General features: G+C 42.1%; 2 protein-coding genes across 2 annotated transcripts in view; one reads left to right on the top strand and one right to left on the bottom strand.

The window, feature by feature from the left end:
• Positions 1-452, bottom strand: part of ankrd27 (ankyrin repeat domain 27 (VPS9 domain)) — a 113624-nt gene extending 113172 nt beyond the window's left edge. The window contains 1 exon segment of the mRNA XM_068049317.1: positions 299-452. The gene's annotated coding sequence lies outside the window, so the exon portion shown is untranslated.
• Positions 453-569: 117 nt separating this feature from the next.
• On the top strand, positions 570-2241 carry si:ch73-167i17.6 (regulator of G-protein signaling 9-binding protein). The gene has a single exon (XM_068049900.1). It carries the CDS (start codon positions 994-996, stop codon positions 1711-1713), a length of 720 nt encoding a protein of 239 aa, XP_067906001.1. The 5' UTR covers positions 570-993; the 3' UTR covers positions 1714-2241.
• Positions 2242-13277: the final 11036 nt, after the last annotated feature.

Raw genomic sequence — 13277 nt, 5'->3', positions numbered from 1 at the left:
TAAAGGACCTATTATCAGGTTATCCAATTGGAACTATCTCAAACACATAAATGAAATCGAGATTTCCCCAGGACACAAGCTGACGTCACATTCCAAACATTTTTTTAATCTTTAAATACATAATAAAAACGCGCGTGATGCCGCCGACACCATAAATACGCTAAACATAGCCAGGCCTCGCAAAGAGGAATCTATTTACCCAGAGCAAACCCTGGCCCGCGCTGTTGGCCCACCAACTTGAATCCGCACAAGGCTCTTCTGGTGCTGGAAACATAACAGAGCGAGACAGGACACTCACCAAACGGCCACACACTGGGTCATTTCACCCTCACTTGACGTTTAACTTTCCAGCACAGTTCCGCATATTTTACTGACAGCGGAAACAATGTTGCCATTCATGTCATTGACAGCCCTGTTGACCAGTCATGTTCCGACGTCGCGTTCCACTGGTGTCCTCTCAGCCAATCGGCGCCGCCCTGAGGCATGGCTCTGACCAGCAGTTGAAGCAGAATGAAAACATTTGGAAACAGGTTTCACTTCCTGGTTTAGAGAGCACGTGGTGTTAAAGCGGTCAGTGCTTGGTATTTAGTCTGCGAGCACACCGAGAACTTGCGACAGTTTATGCAGCTGACGATGAAGCTGTGAACTGATTCACACAAGAATAGCGATTTTCATTTATTCGGTATTTTTGTGCTATTACGTGAAGCGATATGCTTAACACAAAGTTTTGCAATCATGGATGTGTACTCAGGTATAATAACTCAGAAAGTTGATGCGAAATGGTAAAAAGGCAAGAAAGAACACAATAAAGCCAGATATGCAATATGGATGAATGGTTAGCTCTGGTAAGGTTATTGGATCAAGTTGGATAATTGTGGAGTCCCTTTGAGCTTTGTCTGCGCCGGTTCTCTTTAGAACGGTTGCAGTACTAAATTCGTACGCGTTAACAGTTTATAACAAGCGGACCTGAAAGAATAGCAGCTGTGTTCTGAAATGGTGAAGGACGAATGTAAGACGCTTTTGGATGCCCTGAACAAAGTGTCCGCTTGCTATCGACATTTGGTTATCTGTGCTGGTGGGACATCAGACTCGCAAAATTTACGCGAAGAACTGAAGAAAACTAGGCAAAAAGCACAAATGTTGGCAATTGCTAACAAAAACAAGCTAACAACTATTTTAAAAGACAAAACAATCAGCACGGATGATCGAGCTGAATTCGAACGGCTGTGGGTGGTTTTTTCGACATGCATGGAGATCTTGGAGATCGACATGAGAAGAGCCTTAGATCTGGGTCAGGAATTTCCACTGAATGTTCCCACAAAACATCTCATCCAGACGGGGATGATTGGGGGGACATCTGCTGTGGCTGCCCGTGCCATAAGTGTTCAGAATATGAAGTATGAAGAGGCCAACAACATAGACACTGTCGATCTGAACGACTTGAAACAAGAAATCAATGAAGTCGGGGAAATGATATACGAGATGGAAATGAAAGTGAACGTCGCTCATTGGACAGTGGAAGCGAAGCAAGAACCCAGTTCTGAGCTAAAGTCAACTGCCAGTGCTGGCGCTTCATCCCTTGGCATGAAATCCGTGAACGGTGGTGGCAGCAAAAAGCTGTGCGACGCCAGTAAGGTCTTTGCTGGAGCGATGTTCAGTGCTGTATTAATATTTGCTATCGTTCTGGCTGTATGTGTTGTAAAATTTGCTTAACACCTCCATGTGCACATCTATTTTAATTGTGCACAAGGAGTCGTTTGGGGCAATTGCTTTTGAAATGTAGGAGCTATAAATTAATCTACTTTACTTTTTATTAACTGAACACTTTTCTAAAGGCAAAGACAAAGCAGTTTATTTTGTTTTGCGAAAAAATGAATACAGTCACATCCGTATTATCTATCCAGTGTTTTCTACAGCGAGGAACATTTTATGTGCGGGTGAAATAGCGTGGATGTGTATTAATATGGCAAACAATGTTTAAATGTTAATTATAACAGTATTCTGTTGTAAACTGCATATGTTCACAATGTATAGATGCAGTCGAAATGTACTGTATTTATAATAAATGTTAACTTTGCATGATAGCCAACTGAAATGTTAGATCATGTTTTTCCACTGGCAGGTGTTGGGGCAGGGGGAGATGGTGTGGATGACTTCCACTTTTCACCTCTCAACCTTAAAAATATTTTTAGTTCAAGTTTTTAAGTGCGCAAAATAAAGACAAATGTCAGGTTTTTTTCATAGGATTGAAAGAAATTATTTATTTAACTATACCTAAAATATTCGCAACCTCACCCACTCACACATACACACACACAAGAGGTAGAAATTAGAAGATAGCATGTATTAGAGGTTGATTGTTGTAAAAAAAAGTTCACTTTGATTTTTAACAGTGGTGCAAGCCTGGTGTTCCTTTTCCTGGTTCACTGAAGTATTGCAGACTCCTCTAGTTAGGACTCAGTCAAAGATGGTGGTGAAATTTCACAGGTGGGGAGTTTTCAAAGTCACCTTACAGTCTTTGCCTCTGTGGTTTAAATATGAAACAGCCAGGGCCTTCTTCGCTGGAATGGATCACTCAGCCTCCTGGCTGGCTAGCTTTTTTCTGTCTTACAGAGAGCTCTTTTTAAAGAAAACATCTTATCAGGCTTGTTTTCAGTCAAGTGACCATAGATGCTCTCTCCTGGTGTGTTCATACAATGTGCTTGAACGTGTCGCCATTGTTACAGTTGGGTTTGAGTGTGGCTTATCTTGATAAAGTGGTGGTTATGTCCCAGCCTATTATCTCGGCTTTGAATCCAGGGTCTCCCTGTCTGCAAAGGCCTTTGAAGATAGGAGCCATTTAGCCTTGAATGGTATGTTTAACATTTTAATGTGCCTTCCCCAGGACTAATCCAGACGTGCTGATGGGTTTAGTCGCCAACAGTCCCTTTGTACATTTGCAGTACAGGAGAGGTCACTGCCCTCTTACTCATCTTGTCTGCAACAAAAGTGTGTCCATTTTTTGAAGTTTAGCTCATCAGTTCATTTTTATAGTACATAATTGCTCCAATTCACTTTAGTTCATAACTGCTCCTTGGATAAACGTGATACAGGTAGTGAATTACCTTTGGTCAGCTGTTAGACATGTTTATTCTATATACAAGATGGGGAGTTGAGAAAATTGAGAAACGGGCTGTACTGGGTCTGACCATTAGACTCACTTATGACGAGAGGCTATAACTGTATAGGTGAGGTGAGAGTGCTTGCCCTTGACATCGAGGCAGCATGTGACTGAATATGGCATCAAGGAGCCCTAACAAAACAGGAGTCAATGGGAATCAGGGGGAAAACTCTCCTCTGGTTGGAGTCATACCTAGCACAAGGATGATGGTTGTGGTTCTTGGAGGTCAATCATCTCAGCTCCAAGACATCACTGCAGGAGCTCCTCAGGGTAGTGTCCTAGGCCCAACCATCTTCAGCTGCATCATCAATGACCTTCCTTCAATCATAACGTCAGAAGTGGGGATGTTCACCGATGATTGCACAATATTCAGCACCATTTGCGACTCCACAGACACTGAAGAAATGCAACAAGACTTGGAAAATATCCAGGCTTGGGCCGATAGTGGCAAGTAACATTCGTGCCAGGCAATGACCATCTCCAACCAGAGAGAATCTAACCATCTCTCCTTGACATTCAATGGCATTACAATCGTTAAATCTCCAACTATCAACATTCTGGGGGTTGCCATTGACCAGAAACTGAACTGGAGTAGCCATATAAATACAGTGGCCTCAAGAGCAGGTCAGAGGCTAGGAATCCTACGGCGAGTAACTCGCCTCCACCATCTACAAGGCACAAGTCAAGAGTGTGATGGAATACTCTCCACTTGCCTGCATGGATGCAGCTCCAACAACACTCAAGAAGCTCGACACCATCCAGGACAAAGCAGCCCGCTTGATTAGCACCCTATCTACAAACATTCACTCCCTCCACCAACGACGCACAGTGGCAGCAGTGTGTACCATCTACAAGATGCACTGCAGCAACGCATCAAGGCTCCTTAGACAGCACCTTCCAAACCTGCAACCTCTACCAACTAGAAAGACAAGAGCAGCAGATGCATGAGAACACCACCACCTGCAAGTTCCCCTCCAAGCCACACACCATCCTGACTTGGAACTATATCGCCGTTCCTTCACTGTCGCTGGGTCAAAATCCTGGAACTCCATTCCCAACAGAACTGTAAGTGTACCTACCCCAAATGGACTGCAGCAGTTCAAGAAGGCAGCTCACCACCACCTTCTCAAGGGCAATTAGGGGATGGGCAATAAATGCTGGCCTAGCCAGCAATGCCCACATCCCAGGACCGAATAAAAAAAAAGTGACTATTGACATAACAAAACTGAATATACCTGTCAGGAAAGGATGAACAGGCAGGGTCTATTTTCTCCTGAAAAGAGAAGGTTGAGGGATGACCTCATCGAAGTCTTTAAAATTATGACAGGTTTTGATAGAGTAGACACAGACAGTGTTTCCACTTGTGGGAAAAGAGCAAAACTAGAGGCCATCAATAAAAGGTAGTCACCAAGAAATCAAATAGAGAATTTTGAAGAAACGTCTTTAGCCAGAGTACAAGAATGTGAAACTCACTACCACAGGGACTGGTTGAGACAAATAATGGAGATGCATTTAAAGGGGGGGGGGGGGGGGGGCGGCTAGATCTGTTTATGAGGGAGAAGGGAATTAGAGGGTTATGCTGATCAAGTTAGATAAGGAAAGATGGGAGGAAGCTCGAGAGATGCATAAATGTCAGCATGGACCGGTTGGGCCGAATGGTCTGTTTCTATGCTTTATATTCTATGAATGGGAAATGTTGATCATACGGATACAATAGCATAACCAAAAATCTTGCAATGCAGGTTTTGTGGGCTTGTATACCATATGCAAGATTTTTAATATATAGATGCTTACCAAAAATGCATAACTACCTAGGAGGAAATTATACAGCAAAGTAAGTTACGATTTTACAGTATCCATTATGTCATGTTTTGCTAAATCTTATCTGTAAATTATTCCAGAATAGCAGATATGAAGTAATTTGTTATTTTTAATCAAGTACAGATGATTCACAGCAAAATCTTTTGCCCTCGACACCGTTGATGCTATTTTTCTTGTCGGAAGTTTATTTTGAATGAATACAATAATATTGTTTGTATATCTCCTTAAATATCCTCCAAGTTCATCTTGTTTATATGACCCAACACTTCCTCTCAACCCTATACCCACTAAACTGCTAACCACCCAATTTCTCTTTCTGGCCCCCATGCTAGCTGACATTTTAAATAGTTGAAAATCTTCTGGTTCTGGCCCCTTCTGTTTCAAAACTGCTGGCATCTCTCTGTCCTTGCAAGCTAGCACCCCAACTCCAATCTCCCTTCCTCCTGGAAGGTCCTGGAATATGTTGTTGCCTTCCAAATCCATGTCCATCTTTCCCATAACTCCATGCCTGAACTTCTCCAATCAGGTTTACACCCTGGCCACAGCACTGAAATGGTCCGAACCAACGTAACCAACTTCGACTGTAACCATGGCGCACTATTCCTCCTCAAAACCTTTGACCATCCGATCACACCATCCTCCTTTAATGTCATGCCTCTGTTGTCCAGCTAACTGGGATTGCCATCACTTGGTTTCATTCTTATCTATCCAATCATAACCAGAGAATTTCCTGAAATAGTTTCTTTTCCTGCCCCATACCGTTAACTCTGGTGTCCCTGAAGGATCTATCCTTGACTCACTCTTATTCGTTATCTACATCTACAGCTGCTTGGCAACATCATCCAAAGACATCGCGTCAGGTTCCATGTGTGTGCTGGCAACACCCAGCTCTACCTCTCCATCACGTCTTTTGACCCCTCCCTATTTCTGTAACCTCTTCCTGCCCTGCAGCGTTACAGGAAGTCTCTGTTCCCTCAACTCTGGCCTCCTATGTATTCTCCATTCGAATCCATCATTGGCAACCTTGCTCTCAGCCGTCTACACCCCAGCTCTGGAATTCCTTCCGATTCCTCACCACCTTTATACCTCTTTCTCTTCCTTTAAGACCCTCATTAAAGCTTTGCTCTTTGACAAACCCCTCCTAAAATCTCTTTCTTGTCTGAATGCCAATTTTCGTTTAGTTAGACTTCTGTGAAGCGCTTTGGGCCGTTTTCCTATGGTGAAGGCCAAGTGGCCTCTTTCTGTGCCTTAAGCCGCTGTAGAAATGCAAGTTGATGCGATAGGATGTTTCACGTGTGCTAGCCCATAAATACAGCTGACCAGCTTTAACCTCTGCAGATAAATGTTCATTACGTAAAAAGCAAGCCTTGCCAAAGCCTTAGATTAAAACCTGACAAAAGTCCTCAATACGATTAAAAGCTGACATTTCACTACAGGACGGTGTGGCTAAAATGCACATCTCACAAGCAACATTGATTTGGTATCTCTGCAACGCATCAACTTCTGACTGGGCTCTTACTCTTCCACTCAAAGCAAATGTCACTCGCATGCACAACAAAATCCTAGAAGCTTGGCATTTTTGCAAAATCTACAAACCCTGCCGTAATTTGAGAGTTGGTACGACTTAATCATTGTGATCAGAATGATGTTAACAATTCAAGCACGTTACGTTTAATTCAAGTTGTTTTAGGAGGACACTCCCAGCAACGGCTGCTCCTCCAGCGCAAGTTACACCTGAAGGAGCAAATGCATTCTTCATTTCCAGCCACAGGAGTGTGATATTAACCCGTGTATTACGGAGGCTTCGACTGAATCGGATTTACTTTTGTAATTCCAGAAAGCTTTTTAAAAAAAATAAATTTAAGTTGCAAATTATGACTTGGACTGTCATGCTGCCAAGAGTTATTGTGGAAAAAATAGAACAACTTATATTTGCAAAGCACCTTTAACGTAATAAAACGTCTCAAGGCATTTACAACGTAAATATTTATATTATAAGGTAAATATTTCTTTGGATCAGATGTTTAAGTTGCGAGTTTAAAGTAATAATTTGACTTCATGTGTGAAAGGAAAATAGTCTATTGAAGTACTTGAAATTTATGAGATAAACAATTGGACCAACAAGTCCGTAACAAAATACTGTATTTCTTCATGTTAATACTGTATATCCGTGTATAGTCCATTCTTCTTTTACATTATAAGGTCACAGTGAATTTAGTAAAACTGTATTATGGGAATTCTCAAACTCCACCCTGTGGAACCTATAACCACCGCAAGTATTTAATTAATCAATCACCACTTAGCATTTGGACTGATATCGTATTGTTTGCACTGCTGATTCCCAACAAGGTAACCCCATCACATAAGTGGAACATTTTTCTGGCACATGTAACGTTGCACAGGCACGGAGCAATTAAAAATTATAATGGCCAGAATAGAATGGATCAGACGAACAAAAATGGGCCAGATGCAGCAGCATCACTGGGAATTATTTATTTTGGACAACCTCCAAATTGCTTCAAATATGAAACCTACCAATCACCTAATGGTGGCTTTGCATGCTCGATCCAATTTGGAGAGTAAGGTCGCAATTTCAGCAACATTTTTTCTGTTGCTGGTTGGACTGATGCTGGCCTGGATTATTAAAGTCAAAGAGGCATTGGACATTGACGTGTGACAAATGGTGAGGAGGACTGTAAACGACTATGGGAAGATATAGGTAGATAGCATATGCAAAGTGTGGATTGGTGAGGTAAATCATTTTTGAGCAAAAATAATAAATGGAGACATATTAATGGAAAGACACTAAAGGGTGTGGATGAGCATAAAGCACCTAAGGGTTCAAATACATAATTCCATGGAAGTGTGAATGCAGGTATATAAAGCTATTAAAAAAGGCAATAGAAATCTTGGTTTTATAAATCACAGGCCACAGTAGAGTGCTACATGCAGTTTGAGTGCCCTGTTATAGCAAGTACATTAAAATCAAAGAAAGTGTTCAGTGTGGATTGACCAGGATAATGCCAGAGATTGGAAACTAGAGTTAGAAGGACAGTTACTGGGACCATTTCTACTGAATCAGTAAAGGCCAAGTGGGAATGTACTAGAAATTTGATGGATTGAAAGGGAACAAAGATTTTCTCTGGTTGGGAAGGTAGTGATACGAGGCTATTAATTTAAAATATCACTGAGGAGAAATGTTAAGAGAAATCTCTACACCGAAGGCTGTTGGAGCATAGAATGTTTTTCCGCAGGGACCGATTGAGGTGGAGATCATTGCATCTTTTCAAGCAAAACTGCATATTTGAAAAAGAGAACTATCTCAGGCTTTTTACTCCTTTGCTTCCCTATTTTCTTCCTTTTACACAAAATTAGTCAGCCCTGCATTGACAAGATCACCTGATGTGAGTGGCAAGACCACCAGTTTTGAGCCAGCAGCAGGAATTTGACTAATGAGGCTGTGGAACTATGAAAGGAGCATAAGCAGAGAGGCCTGTGCTGGCATTAAGAATTGAAACAGAAAAACAACAGGACCTCACCAAGGCACATAACATTAAGTACATGAATAATTTTGAAAAGATCAACTTTAAAAACAAACCATTTACCTGCAGTAAAATAGTAATATCATCTGAAAGCAATTGCCAGGCTTACATTTGTAGGAAAAGATATATTTCAGACTTCTGCTAATCTCAAGCAACCATCAGTGCCCAATGGACAAAGTAAAATGAATCAATTCAAGTACGATATGGAGTAGCTGAAGACTAGAATGGAAACTGGATCATTCTCTGCCCCTTTAGCCCTTTTAATGATATGATAAAAGTTCAACAATTTTCATAATTTGAAGGTTAAAAATAATTTGAAATATGAATGCTCAAATTAAATTTATGTGCAAGCAAAAATGGTTAAGATGTGAATAGGCCAGTAGCCGTACTTCAGTCTTCGCTCTAAAGTCTAAATCTCCCATTATTTAAATGTAATTGCAATCAGCATAAAAAGATACTTTTAATCGTCCTAAAATCCAGTTAAATTTTTACTGAAGTGTCTTTTCAAATATTTATTTGAAGTAAGAATTTTGCATTAGAAATGCCATTTACAGTGATAATTTCATTGTGATTACACAAATTCCAAATATACTATTTTACCCTAATTTGGCAGGGGGATGGGATACAGAGTGGAAGTACAGTAAGGGGTGATGCACAGTCAAATATATAAGAGAAACAGAGTCAGTCTGGAAGGCGGAGCAAATAGAGACCTGTTAAGGCATAAATGAAAAATGCAAGGCTGGATTGCATCTATTTTAATACAAAGAGTCTTACTAGTAAAGCAGATGAATTAAGGGCATTGATTAGCACATGCGATTATGATTTAATTGCTATGGTTGAGGGAGGGGCAGGACTGGCAGCTCAATATTCCAGGGTATAGAATTTATGGGCATGAAAGGGGCGGGGATAAAAGAGGAGGTGGCATTGCACTGTTGATCAAGGAGTCAATTACTGTAGTAAGGAGGGATGATATCTTAGAAGGTTTCTCAAATGAGGCCATATGGGTAGAACTTAAAAACAAAAAGGGGGAAATCACTTGGCTGGGAGTGCACTACAGGCCTCCAAACAGTCAGGGAGAGATAGAGGAGAAGATATGTCGGCAAATCTCAGAGAGGTGTAAAAATGATAGGGTAATAATAGTAGGGGATTTCAACTTCCCCAATATCAACTGGGATAGTCTTAATGCAAAAGGCTTAAGGGGGGCGTAATTCTTAAAATGCATACAGGAGAGCTTTTTGAGCCAGTACTTAGAAAGCCCTACAAGAGAAGGGGTAGTACTGGACCTAATCCTAGGGAATGAAGCTGGACACATGGTAGAAGTGTCAGTGGGGGATCATTTTGGGGATAGTGACCATAACTCTAAGATTTAAGGTAGTTATGGAAAAGGACAAAGACAGACTGGAAATAAAAGTACTGAATTGGGGGAAGGCCGATTTCAGTATGATAAAACAGGATCTGGCCAAAGTGGACTGGGAGCAGCTACTTGTAGGAAAGTCTACATTAGACCAGTGGGAGTCATTCAAAGAGGAAATAGTGAGAGTTCAGAGCCAACATGTACCCGTTAAGGTGAAGGGTAGTACCAACAAGGCCAGGGAACCCTGGATGTCAAGGGATATAGAGGATTGGATCAGGAAAAAAAAGGAGGCTTATGGCAGATTCGGAGCACTGAAAACAGCGGAGGCACTAGAGGAGTATAGAAAGTGTAGGGGGGTACTTAAAAAAGTAATTAGGAGATCAAAGAGGAGATATGAAAAAACACTGGCGAGCAAGATAAAGGAAAATCCTAAGGCATTTTATAAGTATATTAAGTGCAAGACAATAAGCAGGGAAAGAGTAGGGCCCATTAGGGACCAAAGTGGCAATCTGTGTGTGGAGTCGGAGGATATATGTGAGGTTTTAAATGATTACTTTTCATCTGTGTTCACTATGGAGAAGGATGATGTAGGTGTAGAAATCAGGGAGGGGGATTGTGATATACTTGAACATATTAATATTGAAAGGGAGGAAGTATTAGCTGTTATAGCGGGCTTAAAAGTGGATAAATCCCCAGGCCCAGATGAGATGTATCCCAAGCAGTTATGTGAGGCAAGGGAGGAGAGAGCAGGGGCTCTGACACAAATTTTCAAATCCTCTCTGGCCACAGGAGAGGTACCAGAGGACTGGAGGGCAGCGAATGTGGTACCATTATCCAATAAGGGTAGCAAAGATAAACCAGGTAATTACAGGCTGGTGAGTCTAATATCAGTGGTTGGGAAACTATTGGAAAAAACTCTGAGGGACAGGATTCATCTCCACTTGGAGAGGCAGGGATTAATCAGGGATAGTCAGCATAGCTTTAATAGGGGGGAGATCGTGTCTAACTAACTTGATTGAATTTTTCGAGGAGGTGACTCGATGTGTAGATAAGGGTAAAGCAGTTGATGTAGTCTACATGGACTTCAGTAAGGCTTTTGATAAGGTTCCGCATGGGAGATTGGTTAAGAAGGTAAGAGCCCATGGGATCCAGGGTAATTTGGCAAATTGGATCCAAAATTGGCTTTGTGGCAGGAGGCAGAGGGTGATGGTCGAGGGTTGTTTTCTGCGAGTGGAAGCCTGTGACCGGTGGTGTACCGCAGGGATTGGCGCTAGGACCCTTGCTGTTTGTAGTGTACATTAATGATTTAGACGTGAATATAGGAGGTATGATCAGTAAGTTCACAGATGACACGAAAATTGGTGGTGTCAGAAATAGTGAGGAGGAAAGCCTTAGATTACAGGACGATATAGATCGGCTGGTAAAATGAGCGGAGCAGTGGCAAATGGAATTTAATCCTGAGAAATGGTAGGTGATGCATTTTGGGAGGACTAACAAAGCAAGGGAATATACAATGGATGGTTGGACACTAGGACGTACAGAAGGTCAGAGGGACCTAGGTGTACTTGTCCATAGATCACTGAAGGCAGCAGCACAGGTAGATGAGGTGATTAGGAAGGCATACGGGTACTTGCCTTATTAGCCGAGGCATAGAATATAAGAGCAGGGAGATTATGATGGAGCTGTGTAAAACGATAATTAGGCCACAGCTGCAGTACTGTGTACAGTGCTGGTCACCACACTATAGAAAGGATGCGATTGCACTGGAGAGGGTGCAGAGGAGATTCTTCAGGATGTTGCCTGGGCTGGAGCGTTTCAGCTATGAAGAGAGATTGAAAAGGCTAGGGTCGTTTTCCTTAGAGCAGAGAAGGCTGAAGGGGGACAGGATTGAGGTATACAAAATTATGAGGGGCATTGATAGATTAGATAGGAAGAAACATTTTCCCTTAGCGTAGGGGTCAATAAGCAGGGAGCATAGATTTAAGGTAAGGGGCAGGAGGTTTAGAGGGGATTTGAGGAAAAAATTTTCACCCAGAGGGTGGTTGGAATCTGTAAAGCACTGCCTGAAGAGGTGGTAGAGGCAGGAACCCTCAAAACATTTAAGAAGTATTTAGATAAGCACTTGAAATGCCATAGCATACAAGGCTACAGGCCAAATGCTGGAAAATGGGATTAGAATAGGGAGGTGCTTGATGGCTGGCACAGACATGATGGGCCAAAGGGCCTATTTCTGTGCTGTATGACTCTATGACCAATTGAACTGCTGATAACTACTTAGGAGGTAGGCATAAAACAAGGAAACGGTCCCGAGGAGACCAGTTTTATCCTGATGTCTAATAGAGAAGCCACGTCAGGCCATGATTTCTGAAGCTATTAACAATCTCGCGAAAAGCATAATGGTTATATTATTGCATTAGTAATCTAGAGACCTGGACAAATGATCCAGAGACAAGAGTTCAAATCCCACTATGTCAGCTGGGGAATCTAAATTCAGATAATTAAACAAAGTTAGTATTAGTAATGGTAACTATGAAACTACCGGATTGTTGTAAAAGCCCATCTGTTCAAAAATGCCCTTTAGGGAAGGAAATCTGCTGTCCTTACCCAATTCAGCTTATATGTGACTCCAGACACACAGTACATTGTTGCCTCTTAATTGCCTCTGAAATGGCCTAACAAGCCACTTGGTTGCATCAAACTGCTACAAAAAAGTCTCAAGTTAAAACTGGATAGACCACCTGGCATCAAACATGACAAAGGCACACCTAGCCCAGCCAAACTGGCAAAGCTCTCCTTGCTAACATCTGGGGGACATGTACCAAAATTGGGAGAGCTGTTCCACAGACTAGCTAAGCAACTGCCTGACATAGTCATACTCACAGAATCATAATTATAGCCAACACTCCAGACTCTTCCATCACCATCTGGTGGGACAGGACACACCTACCAAAGGTGGCAGCACAGTGGTATACAGCTGGGAGAGTGTGGCATCAGGCCAAACATGGACATGGAATTCTCCTGCTGATTACCACCTACCACTCTACTTTAGCTGATGAATAAGTACTCCATGTTGAACACCACTGTGGGTAGCAAGGGCACAGAATGCACTCCTAGTGGGCAACCTCAATGTTCATCACTAAGAGTGGCTTGGTAGCACCAATACTGACCGAGTTGGCCAAATCCTAAAGGACCTATCAGCCAGACTGGACCTATGGCAGCTGATGAGAGAACCAACACGAAGTAAACACCTACTTGACCTCGTCCTCATCAATTTACCTGTCGCAGATACATCTATTCATGACAATATTGGTAGGAGTGACCACCGCACAGACGAAATCTGGTCTTCACACTGAGAACAATCTTTGTCATAGATGTCATAGAGTCATACAGCACACGGAAA

Source organism: Heterodontus francisci, chromosome 17 (genome assembly GCF_036365525.1).
Source record: "Heterodontus francisci isolate sHetFra1 chromosome 17, sHetFra1.hap1, whole genome shotgun sequence".
NCBI classification, from domain to species: Eukaryota; Metazoa; Chordata; class Chondrichthyes; order Heterodontiformes; family Heterodontidae; genus Heterodontus; species Heterodontus francisci.
Note: the sequence above shows the minus strand (reverse complement) of the source record. Positions and strands in the feature narration are given on the sequence as shown.

Coding starts and splice junctions, on each gene's coding strand:
- si:ch73-167i17.6 (XM_068049900.1), top strand. CDS start 994: ATGGTGAAGGACGAATGTAAGACGCTTTTGGATGCCCTGAACAAAGTG.